The 22,564-nt window shown below is 35.3% G+C and overlaps 1 protein-coding gene across 2 annotated transcripts in view; it reads right to left on the reverse strand.

The window, feature by feature from the left end:
* Positions 1-22,564, reverse strand: part of LOC113984666 (neuroligin-4, X-linked) — a 181,039-nt gene that overhangs the window by 58,788 nt on the left and 99,687 nt on the right. Inside the window, exons 4-5 of one of the 2 annotated variants that reach the window (XM_027714858.2) lie at positions 19,772-19,831; positions 16,130-16,282 (exon numbers count right to left, since the gene is read on the reverse strand). In XM_027714858.2, the coding sequence (XP_027570659.1) occupies positions 16,130-16,282; positions 19,772-19,831 (213 nt within the window). The remainder of the gene's footprint in view (positions 1-16,129; positions 16,283-19,771; positions 19,832-22,564) is intronic. The other variant, XM_027714859.2, reaches the window with a different exon arrangement.

Raw genomic sequence — 22,564 nt, forward strand, 5'->3', positions numbered from 1 at the left:
TCCTTCATAATTTTTTTTGAAAGCTGAAGTTCTAACTGCACTTCCAGTACATCTCCCGTATTTTTTTTTAACATTCCAAACAACTGTCTTGCAAGCCTAGACATGAAGAGAACTGTGCAATTTCCTCCCCTTTAAAGAATCTATGTATGCAGAATTCAAGGTGAATGGACAAAACACCTGCCTTCCTTAAACCAATATGTTTTTGAATGTTTTGCAAATTTTGTAAAATGTCCCAGTTGCTAAAGTATAGGTAGTTGCTTACAGACAACGTAACCAAATTTGTTTAACATGTGCAGGTCAGCCTTGCCACTTCTAGGATGTCATAACTGAAAAATAATTTTGATTATTTTTTCTCTTTCTGGGAAGAATCAAGGAAAAAAAAAGCTGGAAAAGTAGAAAACAAATATCTGGAATACAAACTTACAGCACACTGAATTGGATGTTGTTTTTTGAATACTGGTATAGTTCAAGATGGTCTTGCAGTTGTTCTTACAAATAAAAAGCAAGGAAAGTCAGAAAATCCCAATTTGCTTAGAGGCATGCTGAGTCCAACTTTTATTATTGTACTCTTGAGGAAAGGAGCTTTCTGCTAAACCAGTCTGCTTCCATGACATTTTAACCAATGCTATGTGGTAGCGATTGGTGAGACTAGCCAAAGACCCTGCTCAAATTTTTTCATGCAGTCTTGCTTTTCCTATAAATAACAGTAAGCATGTTTCATTTACCAAAAAAGGAAAGATTCTCAGCTGTTTCCTAAGTAAAATATATTATATTATATACATGTCATATATATAGTTATATGTGACAAACATCACTAGTTCTCATTTTCTCAGCTCTGCTGAGAAGGACTTGGAGGTGCTGGTAAAAGAGAGGCTGGACATGAGCTGGAATTGTGTGCTTGCAGTCCAGAAAGCCAATTGCATCCTGGGCTCCATCAAAAGCAGTGTGGCCAGCAGGTTGAGGGAGTTGATTCTGCTCCTCTACTCTGCTCTGGTGAGCCCCCATCTGCAGTTCTACATCCAGCTCTGGGGTGCTCAGCACAGAAAGGATATTGACCTGTTGGAACGAGTCCAAAGGAGGGCCACGAAGATAATTAGAGGGACAGAGCAATTCTTCTATGAGGAAAGACTGAGAGAATTAGGATTGTTCAGCCAGGAAAAGGCTTCAGTGTGACCTGATTGGGGCCTTCCAGTATCTGAAGGGAGCCCACAGGAAAGATGGAGAGGGACTGACAGAGAGTAAGTTTATATTAGATATTAGAAAAATCTTCTTTATTGAGGATGGTAAGGCACTGAAATACGTTCCTCAGAGACGCTGTGGATGCCCCATCCCTGGCAGCGTTCAAGGCCAGGTTGGATGGGGCTCTGAGCAACCTGGTCTAGTGAAAGGTGCCCCTGTCTGTGGCATGGAGGTTGGAACTAGATGATCTTTAAGGTCCCTTCCAATCCAGGCCATTTTGTGAATCTATGACTATACGATTTTCCTGATCCTGTCTTCCATTTACTTCTTATAAATAGAAAATTATATAGATGATTCATTTCCCCAAGACATCAATTTAATTTCCCTCAGGCAGGGTATATGAAAGTCATGCATTTTGAGTACTGCCTTCAGAAAAAAACAAAAATATGGAAAGGGTAAAATGCCACCAACTTAGAAGTTCTGTGGTGACTGATCTTTTTATGTTTCTAAATGTAAATTTTCTTCATTGAAATGACATAGAAGGTGTTTCTGGATATGGGAACTTTGTCTTCTTTCAAGTATCACCTTTTGACAGATGCAGAGATGCAGACAATTTGTCCTTGATAATTCAGTTATATACGTAACTGATTACCAGACTGAGATACTTCTTTTTTGGAGTGATTTGCTTCCTGTTATGATCTTTGCAAATGACAGGAATCAAGTTGTTAAAATAAAAGGAAGACCTTCTCTGTAGTAAGAGAAGATATTGCCTTTTAAGGAAAGCAATCTGAAGGTGAAAACTGGATGTCTTAAATTGAAAGGTAAAAGTCCTTTTGATTTAAACAGCAGGAGGATTTCATCATAAATGTGAGAAAAATTTGTCCTATTGGTTATTGAATATATTTAACACAGTTATGAAGAAGAAACAATAATTCAAGCTCTATGTTATTTTGACAGGCATGCCCAACGTATTTTTTCTTCACTATAAAGTTGCTCTTTTAGAAGATTGTATTTGAATTAAATCTCTGCAATATTTTCTCATAAATTTTGTCCATGTTCATATCCTCTGTGAAGGTCACACAGGGGGCAAAATATTGAGTTTACACAAAAATATAGCTTATGAAGATAGATTTTTATTAAATAACAGTTTTATTATTTTTTAGATTTTTAAAGGTGCCTAAGAGATAAAATAAATCAACAACACTCATAGAAAAGTAGAAGGCTAGCTAGATTTTATTCTCTTATCAGCCACAGGCATGACTCTCTGGTGTCAGTAGGTGCACAAAAATGTCTGTAAAATTAGCTTGCATTTCAACTAAGCCTTGACTAGAATCACAGGAAAAACCTCAGGTATATACTGAGAGGGGAGCAGCTAGAGAGCAGCTCTCCAGGAGATCTGGGGGTGCTGGTTGACAGCAGACTTTGTAGGAGTCAGCAGGGTGCCAAGGCAGCCAAGAGAGAAAACCACGTCCCAGGGTGCACCAAAACATAGCATTTGGAAGGGACAGTTATCCCACTATATTCAACGTTGGTGGGGCCTCACCTTGAGTACTGTAAAGTTCTGGGCCCCATGATATAAGAAGAATGTGAAGGTCCTAGAATGTATCCAGAGGAGGGAAACAAAGCTGGTGAAAGGGTTCAAATAAATGAGAGTCCATAGGTTTTTCACAAAGGCCCCATTTAAATTCTCCTCTTCTGACAAACAGCAAAAACTTCCATGCACTCAGATAAGTGATTAAAATGCTCTTTTTTAAAAACAGATTTGCAGCATTTGCAAATGAAGATGAGACCACTTCTGAAAGAAAAAGTGTTGAGTGAAAACTGTGCATTTACACAAGATACAAAGAGCCATGAGCTCTGAGCAAGTACATTGCAAGGTGGAAGCTGTATTGCGCCTTCATTATGAAGTGTGAGGGCAAAACCATTCCAAAGTTCCTGGATCTGTTGGTGCCAATCTGACAGCACTTAATTTCATGCACAACAGAAAGAAAGCTCTTTTTTTCTTCATTCTTTTAATAATTTCTGTGCCATGAACAGAAGCTGCAGTCACAGACATGGGCAGCCATGGCGCTGGATAAACCAACCATCAGCAAGATGGTTTTGTCCTAAGAGACTTTATGATGTAAATTGGTTCAGAGATCCTGGTTGTGGTTGTATGGAGAAAAGCAATTATCCTCCTGTCATGCTACTACTATGGAAAAACAGGTTTGCCCTATTTGTCAACTGTAATCCATGTTAGAAGAAAAGAGAAATCTTTTGCTTCTTTGAGAAGTCATCAATTGAAGCAATATAATTTCTCCCAAGAGCAAGGGAAAGTAAAGATGAAATTAGGACCTTATGAGTCATAGCTTGTTCTCTCTTCTATTTTAGGAGTGCAACATCTGTAAGCTACCCTTTATTCAAGGATATTCAGAATTGAATTCCTTGTATTTTTATCAAGGACTAATCCAAGTCCTTGATTAAAACAATTAAGAATCTGGGGCAGAATATGTGTTTGATTCCTCCTACTTTCTGCAGTAAAATAAGAACAGCAGATAGACTGAGATTTTTTGGCTGCTGTTTTATTTCCCCTCTGACCAAGAAACAGGAATTCTGTTGATATTTCTTTGGTAAAAGGAAAATGATACACAAGTTAAGAAGCTTTACAGTCAAATCTTCTAGAAGTTTACAGTAACTAAGTCATCTGTATCAAAGACATAAAGCTTTAATGACAGTATTTCTTCCTAAAAGATTCTCAACAGAAGAAGAGTTTCACTGATTATATATTCCTAGGGACTAATGCAATCCCACTGAAAGTATATGGGCATGAAATTTTTTTCATGATTAATTAGCCTCAGTGTGGTGTTTGGTTGTGGGCTAGGTAACCTGTGTAAAGCACTGTATTATTTGTTACCTTTTACTTGTCTGAAATACCTTTTGATAGAAACTCAATTAGTCATTATTAATGGGAGCATAACAGAGACATAAGGGAGTTAGGTACCTACTTGCTATTAAAATGCAAAAATATTTTCAGAGAGCACAAATATTTACAATCAGACATTATTTCTTTTACATGTAACACAAATGAAATATGAAAAGTCATACTTATGATATTGTTCAAAAACAGTCACATACCTGAGTGCTAAACATTGATTTAACATTTCTAGTAGAAATGAAAACACAAATTTATTCATTATACTTACAGAGATTGGTTTTGATTTTCTTTAGATGTCTAAGATCTGACTTTATGCAAATTATGATAGTATCAGTGAGGAAACTTATGTTCCTTCTGATTTTATTCTCTTCTCTTAAATTCTGCTGAAGTATAGGTATTTATTTTACCCCTTCCTAGATCTCAAAGTGAGGGTACTTATTTTTAGGCAAAAAACATAATACAATCCACAGTCTGTGTGAGAAATAGGGAGGAAAAAAATGGAAAATTCTAAAACTGTTTCTTTTCTTCCCAGTTTCTCAACAGTCATTTTATTACATCCTGTACTGCTAGGCATTCTCCTAATCAATGTAAGCTTTAAATGAACCAGTGCAATTGCAGGAGACTTGGCACTAATGAAAGCCAAAAGAACACATTATTTTGGTTCTCTAAATGGAAATAATAATTTTCAATTAAAAAGCAGAAGTGAAAAGATGAAAATGGATGGCTTTTCTCAGCTGCTAACCTTTACCTGCAGATATCTATTGAATAACACACTTTACACCCCTCACTAGAAAAGCTTTATTCATTCAATATTCTCAGATACCTTACAGAGGCTTTTGGAGCTTTTAAAGTAAAAAAAAAAATTGTCTATCTAAAGTGGAAACCCCCAAATCACACTGGAAGCACGTTTTTAGCTATATATACTGTATATTCATATACTGTATGAATAGGCATTGCAAAGCAGTAAACATATTTTGACCCTTCAGTGTCTGCCAGTCTGTGATTGAAAGGAATTACATGGGAGGTCTGAAATAATTTAGGAAAAAATGATTTTGTTTTGTGCTATCCTTCCAAGAGTACATTTAATTAGTTGGTGTAATCATACAGCTTTAACTCTATGAACCGCTGCATGATACTCCCCTGCCTCCTTGTGAGCAGCATAATGACATTTTCCTCACACACACTTTTGCCATTCTGATTAACAGGTTCATTTCCAAGGGATGGTTAGATTAAGTTACACTTCACTTTTTTTCTTCTAATTTCCGTATAAAATATTGCAATCCCTTGCAAGATCTAACATGCATTTATTTTAGTCAGTAAGGATCTTCATAATAATATTAAAAGCATGTCTCTCACAGTATCTTTCTAGACAGCTGAATAAACATCTCATGGGATGGGTGAGCAACTGGTTGATGAGTCAAGTGCAGAGGGTTATAGTAAATGGGGTTATATCACTAGTGGGGTTCTGCAGGCCTCCATCTTAGGCCCAGTGCTCTTCAACATCTTCATAAATGACTTGGATGCAGGACTTGAAAGTATACTAAGTAGGTTGGGAATTACATGAAGCTGTTTAGGTTGTATATTAGAAAAGATTCTTCGGCTAGAGGGTGATTGGGCAGTGGAACAGGCTCCCCAGGGGAGTGGTCACAGCACCAAGCCTGTCTGAGTTCAAGAAGCATTTGGACAACACTCTCAGGCACATGATGTGATTCTTAGGGTGTCCTGTGAAGGGCCAGGAGTTGGACTGTGATGATCCTTGTGGGTCCCTTCCAGTATTATAAGATTTTATGATACTATGATGCACTTTTGAGAAAATTATAAAAAACTGTTTTTAAACACAGACTATCAGGTTGGTGGCTTCTTATAAAATACAGGGATTAAGTACATTTCAATCTTGACCCATTTGAGTTGAGCAATAAATTTTTTGTTGACTTCAGTGCACTTGAACTTCATCCACAGTTCTTTTTCTACTTCATCCACAGTTCTTTTTTCTGTATAAGCTCAATATAAACAATGTATGTATTATCACTATATCATCATTGCATTTCAGACTGATGCTCTAAATTATATAATGTTATATAACGACATCCTAAAACTTTTAATGTCTTTTGAATGAAATAAAGTCAAGAATAAAGTTTCAGATTTCAGTGAATAAAATTCTTTTGATCCAAGCTGACAAGAGAACTTATGTATAGCATACCAAATTTTAAAAAGAAAAAAACAAATGAAGAATGGAGATTATGGGCAATATTCAAGACAATCCTTATAAATAGCTTTAGAACTGGGTCCATGTGAACCCAATGAGGTTCAACAAGCCCAAGTGCAAGGTGCTGTACCTGAATCAGGGCAATCCCAGACATGAATGCAGACTGGGAGAAGAACTCATTGACTGCAGCCTGGTGAAGAAGGACTTGGAGGTTTAGGTGGATGAAAAGCTGGCCATGAGCCAGTCATGTGATGTTGCAGCCTAGAAACCCAACTGTGCCCTAGACACAAAAGAGCATCAAGAGAGCTGTGACCAACAGGTCAAGGGATGTCATTCTGCTGCTCTATTCTTTATACAATATTCAGAAAAAAAATATATTTTATAAAACCATGTCTTTTGTATAAACTGATTAACTATGGATTATGTATATATGTATATATAAAAAAATCTTAATATTAAAATATACCATGAAAACAAAATTCAGTCAATGTGATGACAATTCATGTTCAGAAATTTTATCAAGTAAGCTTTCAATTACATCAAAATATACCTCACAAAAATGAACCTAAATGTTTGTGAGTTTCAAAAGAGTTACAGAGATTTGAACAAGTTATAATTACTATACCAGCATTTTTTATATTTTCACTGTCATTTGTTTTTACAGGCAACCGTAAAAAATGTTTTGAAAAATAGCTTTTTGGTTTGTTAGACTCTAAATGACTTTATCTACTTTTCAAAATTGCGTGTAACACATTTATATCAATACGTGCAGCATTTTGTGCATTTGATTCTTCCTTTGGAAGTATTTAATGCACACGATCAGACTGTTTCTTTGAAGGATCAACATCTGATTGGGTGTTCTGCACATATTTATTATAACGATATAGAAGCCTTCACTGTTGTCCACTGAAAGTTCAGCTACTCTATCCATATTTGAATATCAGTGTAAGAAGTTGTCTCAAAAAGAGACAGAACAAGTAACAGATACTCCTAATTTATGAAGGTGTTCATTAAATCAGGACACTCTTCTTACACTGCCAAAACCTAGCATAAATACATAATTTCAAAACACAGACCTCTAATTCTTTCACATACAGTAGGTACAAACTTGTGAAAAGAATGTATTATAAATCTTAGTTAACACAAAATGTTCTTAAAGAAAGTATGTTCAGAGTGATGCACAAGCATCCATGTGCTCACTGAACTGTCAAAATGCAGTGAATTACCTAAAAATTATATCCTTTTCTCTTCTTTTACATTGACTTGTAGCTTTTTGGTCTGTTTTACTATACAGGCTATGATTAAAATTATTTTATGAGACCGTACTTTACTAGCTAAGTCAACAGCATCAATCCATTAAGTCTGAAGGAAGCAGATTTTGTTCAATTTAGGTAAGAGGAACTCTGTCAAAAGTTTCTTGCTAAATTCGACAATTACATTTCAAGAATGCCCATACTTGCCCTGTTACAGAATTATATAGAAGTTACACAGCTTCAGATGCTGTAAAAATAAGCCACATGAGTGCAGAACAAGCTGATAAGTGCATTTGTGGTTGTAAGACACAATCACAGCAGTACCATGCGCTCACTCAATAAAAGGAATATACCTGATTTTAGAAACTCTATGAATGTACACATTGCTTCTGATGTTTGAAATAGAAGATGCAGTGACATGACAGTCCAAACCCAATGGGATATGGGTAGAGTTTATGAGCTGTATTTGTGCAAATACAATTTCTGTGACTTAATAATAGATTTAAAATAAGAGAAAAATATAAGATTTACAGAAAAAAAAAGAATTATCAAAGTTCATAATTCTAATGTCTAGAAAAACATGTTGATAGCAATGGGAGTTACAGGTGTCATTTCTGGGAAGCTAGGAGTTACACTGAACTAGAAAATCAGCTACTTAAACTGACATTAGCTAACACAATTATTAACCAGCTGAGAAGACAGGCCAGGGACAAAACTGGCCAGGAAATCTGCATGAAGCTGAGAGATAGGTGAGGCAATGGAGTGAAGCTTATATTGGCTTCAACAATGTAAACATTCAGAATAAGCTTAATGAGCTTAAATAAACCTCCTTTCTTGTGTAAGCATGAAACTGTGATTTACTCAGCACACTCCAGCTCCTGGGTCATTCCCATGTTGTACTACCTCTGGCCTTTTCTACCAGATCACCTCAAAGTTTGCTGTGGAAATCGAGTGGAGGTAGAGGAGGGCTGTACAGAGGCACAAAGGGAACAGATACCTTCATATCAAAATTTAAAATGCAGAGTAATTCTGTACAATAATTACACTACTGAAGATAAAATTCAACGTATTGTAGAGTACTGTACACTGCCAACATGACAAAAAATCTGACTCATGAGGTCATATATTGCTTGCTTGATTTGATTACTGCTGAACAGAATAGAATAGAATAGAATAGAATAGAATAGAATAGAATAGAATAGAATAGAATAGAATAGAATAGAACTGAATGTAGCTCAGTTGGAAGGGAACTATAATGATTAGTCAAATTATAAGCAGTTCATTTAAAACATACACTATTTCAGTGTTTTAATTTGAAAACCAGGTACTCAATGAAATAAAAAAAGCTGAGGTTCTCAGTAACTCGAAATATGGAGCCTCCTTGTAAATTGAACGCTTGATTTATATTGCAGTGTCTAATATGGTTACTTATAAAGAGCTGTAATTGCATGTGTATATAATTTCTGCTAAAAGGAAGTCCAGCCTTTGCAGACAGAGTACTTTAAATGGATGTTTATTGCCAAAAAGAAAGATAAATGAGAGATAGTCTATCCTTATCTACATGAATTGGAATTGTAAGAGGAAGAAAATGTTAAAGTGCAGGGGTCTCAGAAATGCTAAGTCAATTTTACAATTTTGAACTCTGAGTGTGTCTCATTTTACTGCAGTAGATGTTTCATTTAACTCCAGCTTTCAAAATACCTCATCCATATTTCTAGAATTCATCTCAGGTTTTGGCTTTCCATTTTTTCTGTAATAAGACTCTGGCTTCCAAATGTCTGATTCATATTTCTAGAAATCATCTCTGGTTTTGTCTTTAATAGCTGACACAAGATCAAGTTCATATTTAAATATGTTAACTTTTTGACGATTGCTTCAATTTTTTTCTTCAAAGTGTGTAACACCATGATTAAATTTAACTGCATAAAAAATTGTGCTAGGGCTTTGGGGCTTTGATTTTATTGTTTTGAAGTTTGGTTTTGTTTTTGGTTTTCAGGTTTTTTTGAGCGACACCGAGTTGTCAGACTTAATTTTTACTGTTACACAAGTTAAACAAGGAAACAGCAAATTGAAGTCTCACTATGAGACAGATGATCCAGGTCATGTCACTGTAAAACAATACTAAACTTTAATCCCTCTTTTGTATTTTTCCTGCCAATATAATCCTGAAAAAGGCACTAAAACGGTGTCTATAGCTAGGGTGGAAAGATGTTGTTACTCCTTAAAGCATATCCATGAAGAATAAGAATGTAGATACTGAAGAGGAATTGAGCAGTATCTAGACTGAGCCACATCATTCAAAACATCCCACTTTTTGTAATATTAGAACCTATTTTGAATTAGGATATCTGTTTTGCCTAATCCAACCACTCTGATGAATTTCTATTATTTCTGTTAAATAACTCTCTAAATAGCTTGGGAATTTTGAAAATTCAACTCAACTGTTGAAGAACCTGAACATATTGTAAAAAAATAGAGTCATCATACACAGTGCTCAAATCATGTGGTATGGAGTGGGGAGACAATTGGATTTAAACTTCTGTGTGTTACAGAAACGAAGTTTTCAAGATATAGGAGCACTGCCTTACACTGGGACAATTTAGCAATTCCCTCTAGTTCCAGCAGAATCTTCAGTCACCATTGTGGTGAGGTATGAGTAGGAACAGAAACTGCTCAGCTGGGCAGAGGCAGCATCTTCACAAACCTTAAAGTGAACAAGTAACTAAACACAGCACTGCAGCATTCCACTTTTTGAATAGTGCTCACTAGAATAAGTAGAAAAAAAAGCTAAATCTTTCTATTTTATTGTCCCAAAAGGAGCCTACCGTGGAATGCATTTTGCTAAATGCAAACTTATACTCAAAGGGAAAATACGGTCTTCTAAATAACATCAACAACGCAGATTATTGCTGCATGCATTCTTGGAGATCTAGAAATATCAGGAAATTCTAGAAATACTTAAATCAAAGGAAAGAGGGATAATTTAAAGGTTCAAAAGTCTTGAATCCAGCTGTCTGCTATTTTGTCATGGTGCTACTTGAACACAGAGAGAGACAGAGAGATGAGGAAATTATTTCCAGAGCAGCTCTGCAGTCCTCTAAGAGTGGGAGTATGCTGGAGTTACAGATAAACATTGTTCAGTGCATAATTTAAAGAGTTATATTTTAGCCAGATTCTCAGCAACACGGCCTCAAGACTCATAACTGCTGCCTGTTCAAGAACAGACATATTAGTCACATAATCTGACCAGTGGATGTTTAGTATTGTATGGAGACAGCGTTGATGGAAGCGTTCTAGGAGTTGCAGATGGTGGCAGTAGATGACCCATGATTTGGACCTATATAAAAGAGTAGACAGTACAATGGCTCTCTAAACACTGATCTTTGTACTTTTCTTCAGGTGTTTATTTAGCCAGACTCTTTTATGGAGTCTTCGGAAAGCTCTCCATCCAAGGAGTTTTTCTGCTGTGCCTTTTGCAACGGGTCTTGTCTATCTTGCATTGGTCTCTTTAGCCACCAGAGCTCTTGTAGCAAACGTGGGTAGAGCCCTTCCCAAATCTTCGTTCGCAAAGCCTAGCCATGTTTTTAACCAGATGCAAGAAGAAAAGATCGAGATAAAGATATTTGTCTCTATAATTCAGTTAAAATGTTTTATAACCCTGGATGTCACCATGTTACAGCTAAATCAGAAAAAAAAAAAAAAGCTTTTTTTCTGACTAGGATGTTTGTATATTTTCATTAATTTTAGACTAGGATCTTCAGTTTCTCAGTTATAACCAGACTTTGAGGCAGTGGAACCAGGGACATATATCCTAGAAAGAAGATAAAGATGATGTCCAGATGTATAGGGATGAGATCAGAAAAACTAAGGCAGAGTTGGAGTTGAATTTGGTGAGGAATATGAAGAAATGACAAGAAGGGCTTCTACAGCCCTGGTGCTCAGAACAGTATATTGCTCAGAAAAGGAAGATGTACTCCCCTCAATAAATAAGAGAGGAGAACTAGTGAAAAATGCTGTGGAAAAGACTGAGGTACTAAAAAATATTTTGCCCCTCAGTTTTCACTGGTAATTGCTCTTCCCGCATCTGTCAAATCCCTTCCTTCGGGTAGAGATTGGGGGAATTAAGGCCCTCCCATTTTAGATCGGTGAGGAACCTGAGCATACAAAAGTCCATGGGGCCCAATAAAATGCATCCCACTGTCTTGAGGGAAATAACAGATGTAATCACTAAGCCAATTTCCACTATATTTGAAAAGCCGTGGGAAACAGAGGAAGGCCCCAGTGACTGAGGAGACATCACACCTGTTTTCGAAACTGATGTTAGGAGGACCTGGGAACCACTGACCAGTCAGCTTCACCTCCATGCCCAATAAGATCATGGAATGGTTCCTTATGGAAGTTATACTGAAGCATATGGAAGACAGAAATGTGATTCGAGACAGCATCATGGCTTCACCAAGGGTAAATCATGACTGGTTAATCTACAGTTATGAGTGGCCATCTACAACAATGTGACTCCATCAATACACAAAAAAAGAGCAATTTTTATCTACCTGAATGTTTTTAAGAAATTTGTTAAGATCCACCATAACACTGTTGTCACTAAATTGAACAGATATCTTCATTAATTACATAGATAACAGGATTAAGTGCACCATCAGGAAGTCTGTGGACATCACAAATTGAGTGCTTTACTTGACATGCTAGAGGGAAGGGATGCCATGCAGAAGGACTGGACTTTGACAAGCTTGAAAAGTGGACCAGTGTGAACCACAAGAATTTCAACAAGGCCAAGTGCAAGGTCCTTCACCCATATTGGAGCGATCCCCAGTATCAGTACAGACTGGAGACGAATGGACTAAGAACAGGTCTGCAGAGAAGGGATTGGGAATAATGATGGATGAAAAAATTGGACAAGAGCCAGCAATATGTGCTTGCAGACCAGAAAGACAATCACATCATGGGCTGCATCAAAAGCAGTGTGGTCAGCAGATTGAGGGAGGTGGTTCTCCCCCTCTACTCTGGTCTTGAAAGACCCCGCATGGAGTACCGTGTCCACCTCTGCAGTCCTCAGCACAAGAAAAGCATGGACCTGTGTTATAGTTTTCACTCTAGGCCTTCCTGGAAACCAGCTTGTAACCAGGAAGGAACTAGGAAGGTGACCATGGAAGTATTCCATGCTATTCCTTTACATAACTTGAGGTATAAATAAAGCCAACGGGAGGGACCTCTCTCTCTTCCTTTCCAGTGAGGTTCGAGAACGGTGGGTCCCTGTCTCGGTCTGGCTTATCTGGAGCTGAGGCCTACAGTGTCTGCTGTTATCTGCCACGCGTGAGGGAAGAGTGCTGGGTCGTGTCCAGCCATCTGGCTTCTCTCAAGGGAATTGGTGAGATTTTGCCAGTTCCTCAGTTTGCTGGTTACCGGGTTTTTAGATTGTGTAGACCTGTTTTGTCCATTTTTGTCCTATTTTGTCCTTTTTCCCTCCTCCCTTCCCCTCTTCCCTTTAGGAAGCTATTTAGGGTTTCTGGGGTTATAGGTATATAATATTCTCGCTGTATATATCTGTTTCATATGTAAAATATATATTTTTGCTATAGCTTTGGCTGCTTGGTTCTTTTTCTTCCCTCTCTGGGAAGCAGACCCTGTTGTTAAGTTTCGGAGACTTGGTGGGAAGCCAGCTCGAAACTTGCACAACCTGTTAGGGTAGGTTCAGAGGAGGGTCACAAAAATGGTCAGAAGGCTGGAACACCTCTCCTATAAAGAAAGGCTGAATCAGGTCTGTTCAATGCTCCTGTAAGACCTTATTAGGGCCTTTCAATATACAAAGGGTGCTTATAAGAAAGATGGAGAGACTTTTAACCAAGGTCTACTGTGGCAGGACAAGGGTCAAAAGAAATCTTTTGTGATGAGGGTGGGGAGACACTGAAACAGGTTGTCCAGAGAAGCTGTGGATGTCCCATCATTGGAAGTGTTCAAGGTCAGGTTGGAGTTTCGAGTAATCTGATATAGTAACAGATGTCCCTTCCTATGGCAGTGGGGTTGGACTATATGGTCCTGGAAGGTCCCTTCCAATCCAAACCATTCTATGCTTCTATAATTTGTCTTTCTAACATCATCCAGTGATTATCTATGCAGTCCTAATATTTTTTGTATCTACTACTGTTAATTGCACCATATAGACTGAAAGAAAAATAATTTAATGTACCTCAAGAACAGAACTAACATTTTTGGAGAGTATACCGTTCAGAATCCATTCAAGTGATAATTTTCCTAGAGATATGCATTTGATCAATTTAATGCATATTCCTTCATCACAGGATGAGATAATACTGATAGAATTATACATCTCTGTCATTAACAACAGGTTTGAATTTGATCTCTTATATAAACTTACAAATCAAATGCATTTGAACCACACAAGATTTAAGCAAATATAACCTTCAATAATCCAGACTAGAAGAAAAGGATACAAATATTGTTAACCTTCAAACTCTATGTCATAATAATTATACTACTTTTTTAACTTTTATGAATAATCGTTTGTTTTCCACATGGTTGTCCATCTGAAGAAAATTGTGTTTTCTCTTTCTTTTTCTTTTACTTTTGAAACTAGTCAAAAATACATGCAATTCACCTACCATCTTCCAATGTCTAGGCAGAACCCAGTTAGTTCTCAGTGATCACATTTACATTTCCCACAGGAGGAGAAAACCTAAATATACTCATAAAACACAATTCCTCTGTTTTTTAAAGTGCTATACACATATTCCAAATATCTTTGTTTTTCTAAGTCAAACATAGACTTTTGTAATAAAGAATAAATTCCACAGTCTTGAAAGTTACATTTGCCACTGCTGAGAAGCAATATTTAATGCCAAATATAGCACTGTATTTTTTCTAATCCATTTAAAATCCTGATGATTATTATATTTCAGTTTCTCATATGAATGCCTCTGTTTTGTGGGTTTTTTTCTGAATACCACAATATAAAAATATAGCATTCTGATTCCTTCTATTATTTTGTTTTCAATATAAATACATAAAATAACAATTCACCAATGCAAATATTGTACCTTTTTCTTTAGACTTATATGAGCCAGCTGGACAATGAAACATTTTAAACCATTATAATAATTTTTATCCTTCAATAATGTTAGTTTTAAGAAACCAAGAGAAAACCTTTTAAGAGATCCATTAAATAACCTTTTTTACAGATAAATAACTACTACCAAGTTCCTGGGTATACACTTCGTTTGACAACGACAACAAAAAGAGTAATTCTTTTTTTTGTGTCTTGAGTACTTACTTTTTTGTCTTTTTTTATTTTCTCTGAGCACCAAGATTGCATGCATAAATATACCAAAATATCTCATTATAATTCTGACTTTATATTTAAATCTGTTTCCATCATAGAAAAAAAAGTGCTATTTTGTATTTAAAGAAGAGTCAAAATCAGGGACAAGAAAAAAAATTCTCAGTACTCTGATGAACTATAAAGTTTCTAAATGCATTAACAACATGAACAGATAACTCAGCAAAAGAAGTTCCCTGTGTTCTGAAATAGTACATGACAAGAATATAGATCAGCTTTGCTATTAAGAAACACAAGATCAAAAATCCTTGTAAAAGCCACATAAACTAAATAACTATACCTTACCTTGTGTATCAAAAATGCCAGAAATATGAGCATTTGAGCAGTCTATATGCTATTCTATACAAACTATAAGCTTTTTCATGAAGATGAAAAATATTTCTAATGTCTGGTTTTATCTGCATTTTTTTTTATTTTCCTATGTAAAAGGAACTTCAATAAATAAATTAATCTTAATTTAGACAAAAGCTTGGTACATGCTAACATGCAGAAACTGGAAAACAGAGAAGGCAGAAAAGATTTTTGATCAATTGTCATGGATCTAAGGTTATTTTGTTATTCAGTCTAATGGTGACAGAGGAATATTTATGTCAAGAAGATGCAGCTATTTTTTCCTGTTTGAAAGATAGCAGTATTAATTTCTCTCAGTATTATAATTCATGATTATGGAGTTCCTTATATTTAGGAAGATAATTTCACAGTACTCCTTGAAACCTCTTGATTGCCTATTACTTGCAACATAAATTCAATCAGGGTATATAGCCTTTCTCTTCTGTATTACCTCTACATCCTCTGTGCTAAAAAACAGTTTGCACACAAAAATAATAAATGAAGCTGTATAGTAACATTTTCCCTCTTCCTATCATTGCCTACTGTTTTGAAACTGGTGAGTACTCATTCTTGATTAATTTTCTTTCTTTTTTTTTTTTTTTACACAGAATCGAGATGATTTTAATAAGAAAAAGATACTAGTTCTTGAAACATTACACATTTCCAGTCATTTCTGTCTAAGGTGAAGGCGGTTGTCAAAAAGAATGTAGTCTAGCCCAGTTTTCAAGAAATATTGAACAGAATTCAAAATCCATCAACGAGAATGGTCTCTTTTAAAATAGAAACTGACCCAAGGGCCTCTGATTGATCAATAGAAAAATTCAGCAATAAAATATTTCTATGCAAATATTTCTATGAAGAAAAGAATCACTTACCTAAAACCCCCAGCCTGTAATTGATAGTGACAACAATGACATTTCCATAACTTGCGAGAATGCTGCCATCAATCATATTGCCAGTACCCTCCATGTAAGATCCACCATGGATGTAGACCATAACGGGTTTCTTGCTGTTCTGATCATGAATGTCTGAAAAAATTCAAGTAAGGAAAACACAATAAAGTAATAAAAAAATAAGGAAAATGGCATTAGCAATTTATAACAGTGCTAAAAATAGTCTTAATTATTTCCTATGTTTTCAGTGTCATCACCACCATTTTAATCAGCTAGCTTACAGAGTTCAGGATCATCCTACAAGCCTAGTATTTATAATTTCAAATTTCAAGTACTATTTCCTCTGAAATGTTCTCAGAACATTTGAAATGCCTTCAAAATTACAAGAAATTTAATTTGAACATAAACGTCTCAAAGCCTAAAGAGGAAAATCAAATTATGGAATAATCTTGTCTTTTTTAGAATATTCTCATTCAAGTATATGCCAACTTAGAAACATCTGTGCATCTAATAATGAAATTATGTTAATGATCCATACTTTCCCATTCCTCACTGGGGCATAACTGTTGAAACTATATTCCCAATAGTTCAGTAAAAGATAATATCACAAAATCAAATAGTTCTGATAGAAGTGGACTATTCCTTCTTTCAAATAACCTAGGAGTTAACAGAGAGGATTTATGTGAATTCACGGCCCAGATTTTTTTTGTATTTAAATCAAACTGTGTCTTTTGTATAGTACTTTTCCTTGTCATGGTACCTAACCCTCAAAGAACATCCTTGAATTAATGGTATTGTTGATCTTTTGTATATGCAAAACCACTCCTGACTACTTTCAAACAGGTAAACAGCTGGGTCTTTATTTCTAAAAGAAAGATAAATGAGATTGACAGTAATATTTTGATATTTCCAAGTGCATTACAAAGATGCACTAATCAATGATTTGGAGTATATTTAGGACCAGATGAATGGTTCCTGATGCCAGAGATGATTCAGGATATCTAGATTAGGAACTTATGTTCTCTACAAAAACAGTGGGAACAGGGGCTAAGATCCTTTATAAAGTAGGGAGCAATTTAGCAAGCCACCATTAGATATTCAAACATTTTACAAATAATTCAGTGTATATGCATGGAATCAGAGCACTTCTTTCAAGTATACAGCAAAACATACAAGAAAAATAAGAATCTCTGATTATTCAATCAGGATTTGAGAAAAAAAAAAGGAAAAGCGGTGTTCTCTTTTGGGTAGGATAGGTATATATTGAAGAGTGGAGAAGGGAAGTGGAGCTGAACATCTAGAAGACAAGGACTTGGGTTTGAAAACCTTCCAAAACTCTTCCTTCCCCCCAGGTTTGTTAGGAAATACTTTGAGACACAAAAAATGTGATCAGCAATGATGTACCAGATATTTAATGTTTTGAATATGTGGAACTAATTTGAGCATACATAAAGAGAAATTTTCACTGGTCAAATTCCTATGTCCCATTTTTATTTTACTCATGTGTATGTACTACCTTAACTATCAAGAATTTCCAGCTGAGTGTAGGAGCGTATGTCCAAGCTCCAATGTACAACTTGTCAGAGTTTAAGGCTTGTTAGTTTTGCCTCATTTATATGAAAAGATATGTACTTAACACGTAGTATTTTAGGCCTTGTACTTTACCAACAGAACAAAAGTTTTTGTGATAAGATCCTTTTAATTCCAATGACTAAAAAAGTAACACAGCCATTACACATCATATAAAGCAATGAGGTGCATTCTAGTGGATGTAATTTTATTCTCAGCATTTTCAGCAAAGTAGGTAAAAGTGCTTCTTTTCCAAAGGCACAACTAAGCCCTCAAAAAAAAAAAAAATGCAGCTGTCATTTAACACAATGACTTGTGTTACTGAATTACTTTTCCCTTCTGTCCCCCCCAAGTCTCATGGCATGATTTGTTGTATGTAATCCCTCTTTATTACATAGTTCTTTCTCAGGGTTGAATCTTTCACCGCTGAAGTCAATTGGAGGCTTCCTCTTCCCCTTCAACAGGAACATGATTAGCTTCAACAGAAAGGAAATTAGCTCCATGCTTTATGTGCATAGATCTGAAGTGAATACCCTTGCTAATAATGAAACCCTAACATTTTCTAAAGAAGTCTGAATAAAAATGTGTTCATAATCTAATACTTATCTTTAGGTTTTTTAAGCAAGTTTTGTTTTGTTTGTTATTTGTCCTTTGCTTTAAAATTAACTTCCGAATTTGGTATAGAAATGATAATACCACCATCTGAAAAAAGCATAGGTTGCACAGAAATAGGAAGGTGATAATCAGAAAATAACAGAGTAATTTTACAGTACTCTGCACAGCATTTTTGTGTTATAGGAAATAGTGTAATTCAGCAATGAAGGTGGTATAGCAGAAGGCAACCAGAGTGAATCAAAAATCTGAGATTTTTATTATGATATTTTGTATGTGGATAGGGTTGCTAAAATCGAGCTGAACTCCCTGGAAAAGAGGTGATAGTATCCTCACTGCAATATGTAGGGTTATAAGGGAAACAGAGAGGACATATGTTTTGAAGTTATTTGAGCTGATGTCAGATAGAAAAAAACAGGAAAAAAAGACATGGAAAAACACTTTGGATTGTCCAAGCATGAGAGGATTTAGAAACACATTGCTTCAAAACCAAAGTTGTTATTTTCTCACTTAATTTTTTTTTCCTAATTTGGTATATATGTGAAGTAAAATAAAATGTCAGTATAATTTCAGTGAAAAGGAAGGGTGAGAATAGAGGAAGATTTAATGACTTTTTTATATTTTGGTGCATCCTAAATAGATTCACTGTGTCGAGACAGGGAAAAAAGTATTTCCTTCTAAAACTTTTCTGGGGTACTTCACTGTGAACTTTTAACATTTCCTTTCAGGGAATCCAATCCAACTTTGAATGAAGTCAATGAAAATGATTGTTACTGATTTCAGTGGGAATGTGGTCAGAGTCAGAACGAATGTGTCTCAGAGGCTAGCTGATTACAGGAAAAAAACAATAAAGCAACATCAACAGCTTCCTTTATTTTTGTGTCCTGAAATAAACCACATCCTGTGAGAAAAAAAATAAATAAGTAAATAAAAATAGCAAAGACAAAGCACAATTCAACTGCATCAATGTACAGCATGTGCACTGGGGAAACAGTGAAAGTGAAAGGAAGGATTTATGTGAATTTTTTCATGAATTTCAAACAAGTGAATTTACAAAACGGGTAGGAGGGAAAAGACCACATGCATGATTTTAAATTCCATTTTCCCAACCTAAGAAAGAATAGAGGGGGGAAAGTATGTGGTTTTAAATAACACTTATGTTACTCACTTCACACATATTTAGTAATAAACTTTACACCTATGTCACAGAGGAGCTGCAGTCATCTATATGCTAATTTGGATTTTAAAAAGAAAAACAATGAAAGTAAATTCTAAAGAAGAAAACAAAGAAGCACACTGAGGTGAGCTTCTGCAAATGAGGGACTAAAAATCATGTTGAAATAACAGCAATAACAATAACAATAATTATTATTATAATTATAACAAAAATTGAAAAGTTTATGTTCATGCATCAGGATCAGGCTTTGAAAAAACAAAAAATACCTTCATCTTCACCACGATCATTACTGGTTATATCATCTGCGCTTTTCTTTGTGTTGGCTCCTGGGATCATAGTGAGGAGGAGAATAAAGGGAAAAAAGAGAATTCAAAACCAGCAGGTTCTCAAAAATTAAAAACCACTAGTACAAAAAAATGTAACAAAAATGTCAAAATCTGTTACATTTGAAATTGAAAAACAAAAAAGATGCAAACTGCACATAAACATAAAATGTCAAGAAGAACAAATTGAAAATATTTGAAAAAATGTATCATATTCTGTGACAATGCAGTACTTCAGTTAAAAGTGATTTCTGCAAAAACCAAAATTAATGTGCTATTAAAAAAGAATATAAACCAAAAAAGTATATTAAAAAAATCACCAAATTATGTTTTTACATAAGAAATGCAATTTGTTTTACTCTGTTCCATAACCTTGAAGAAATAATTCCTTCAGGTACCATCTTCAATGACTTAACATTTTATTCATCTTCATTAGGATTTATTAATTAGCCAAAATCTGAATTTTTCATTGAACCAATGCAAATAAAATTATCATTGAGTCTTACACAGCTTGATTGGACCAAGACAAACCATAAAGACCTCCTAAAAATTCAATCTTGTTTCTCATATGAGCAAAAAGATATTTAAAACAACAGACTGTAAACAAGAGTGAAGCAAAGCTGAGTCAATCTCAGACATGAAACTGGTACTTGAAATCAGTCCAAAACCAGCCTTGGTTCATGCCATACCAGATTTCATGCTCTTAGAAAAACCTGGAAATTAACTGAAAACAGTTACTTACCATGATGAAGAACTTGTCCTTATTTATTAGAAGATTTAGTAAAGAATATATTTTAATTCGTTTCGATATGCTTTCTTAAAATACTTTTGAAGTGCATACATGCACACACACACATACAGACACACACACACACATAAACACTTATGTTCATACATGTCATAGCCTGTTCTTATGGGAGGAAGAGGAAATAAACATAGTTTTTGCCATCCCTCTCCCTGGGCAATACTTCTGTCTTCTAATTAAAAAAAAACCACACCAAGCTATCCTTGCACCCAACATTCTACTACACTGTGCTTACTCCTTTAGCAAGTAGCCCTCTGTAATGTAAATGGTTACTTGATGAGTGAAACACGAATAGGAAACTCAATTTATAATTTAGCTTAGAAATTATATATGGCTACAAAAGAAATAGTCACGACTCTAACCACTATTTTCTTGAATTGTCTTAATTTTTAAGCATGTTTTCAAGACACACTGACAAAGAGCAGCATACTTTATTAACCTTTTTATGTATGAAGTCTAAATATGTCAGAGATACATCATATTTTAAAAAAATAATTATTTTATTACTGCCTTTTATTCTACTATTTAAATTCTACTATTTAACTACATTTATATCCCTCAGAATTCAAGGGTACAAGTAAAGCTTAGTCCATGACTGTAAGTCAGAATGTCTTTAGTTGTTACTGAAGTACTTAAGGTTTGTTAATAATTAGAGTTTTGGGTTCTGTGTACTGGTTTGCTTGTCTTCTTGATACGAAAAGAACACAGGTTTTCTATAGGTATTTTCTGGAAATACTGCCACTATATAGGCAGTGATGACGATTAGTGAGTCAAAACGTGAAAAGCAGTGACTGATACTCTGTCTCCACATAAAGTGTGCATCTTCAATGCAGTTGTACACAAGACATTGTGTATGTAGTACACAATTATAAGTGCATTCATTATATAAATTCATACATAATTAACTATGCAAAATATCACTGTCAATGAAATATAAGTGTTCTCTAAACTATAATTACTTTCAGAAGTGTTAGATACAGGGTGTAAATCTCAGTCACCATCCAAGTTTTGTCCTTTTATTAAATACTGTTCCAAATCAGTTATAGCCCAATGAAGGTTGAATACTTTCTCAGGTGCTACCAAAATAAAATTAAGTATTCCATCCATAGATTGCCCTTAAACTATTTTTATTCATGTAAAATATTAATTAGAAATAATTATTCATAGCCATTAAATACATGTAGATATAAGTTTAAAAACACGTACATTTTGATCTTAGTTCCCACAGGGAGATAGTCTTCTAATTGTTTGATTAAAAAAATTATCATCATATGCCAAATATAAAATCAACTTTCACTGGTCATTTCCTCTTGCCCTATCCCTTCTAGCTTGGAAAAAGAGACTGACCCCCACCTTGCAACAGACTCCTTTCAGGGAGTTGTAGAGATCCATAAGATCTCCCCTGAGCCTCCCTTTCCCCATGCTAAACAAGTCCAGCTCCCCCAGTTGCTCCTCATCAGACCTGTGCTCCAGACCCTTCATCAGCTTTGTTGCCCTTCTCTGGACACTCTCCAGCACCTCAACGTCCTTCTTGAAGTGAGGGCCCCACAACTGAACATAGGATTTGAGGTGAGGCCTCACCAGTGCCGAGTATGGAGGGACAATCACTGTCATCGTCCTGCTGGCCACACTATTGCTGATACAAGCCATGTGGGTAATGAAAACTTGGTTTGGTATTAAAACTGCCTGAGGAGAACAGAACTGTTATTGTTGGAATTATTTCAGTAGCTCCAAAACCATGTAAGATACTCAGGAGCATTTTTTGGAAAAATTATAGGGATCTTTCAAAAATACAAGCTTCCAGAAACATAGTACCTAATACAGAGAGCAAAAATTTGAATTTTGCAACCATGTTGTGGTTTTTTATTAAAAATGCCAATTCATTTGTCTGGAAACTTCTGTAAGAAGAGAAAAAAAGACTTGCTATGCCT

Source organism: Pipra filicauda, unplaced genomic scaffold (assembly GCF_003945595.2).
Source record: "Pipra filicauda isolate LSUMZ 115617 unplaced genomic scaffold, ASM394559v2 scaffold440_size556015_pilon, whole genome shotgun sequence".
In the NCBI taxonomy this organism is placed as follows: Eukaryota; Metazoa; Chordata; class Aves; order Passeriformes; family Pipridae; genus Pipra; species Pipra filicauda.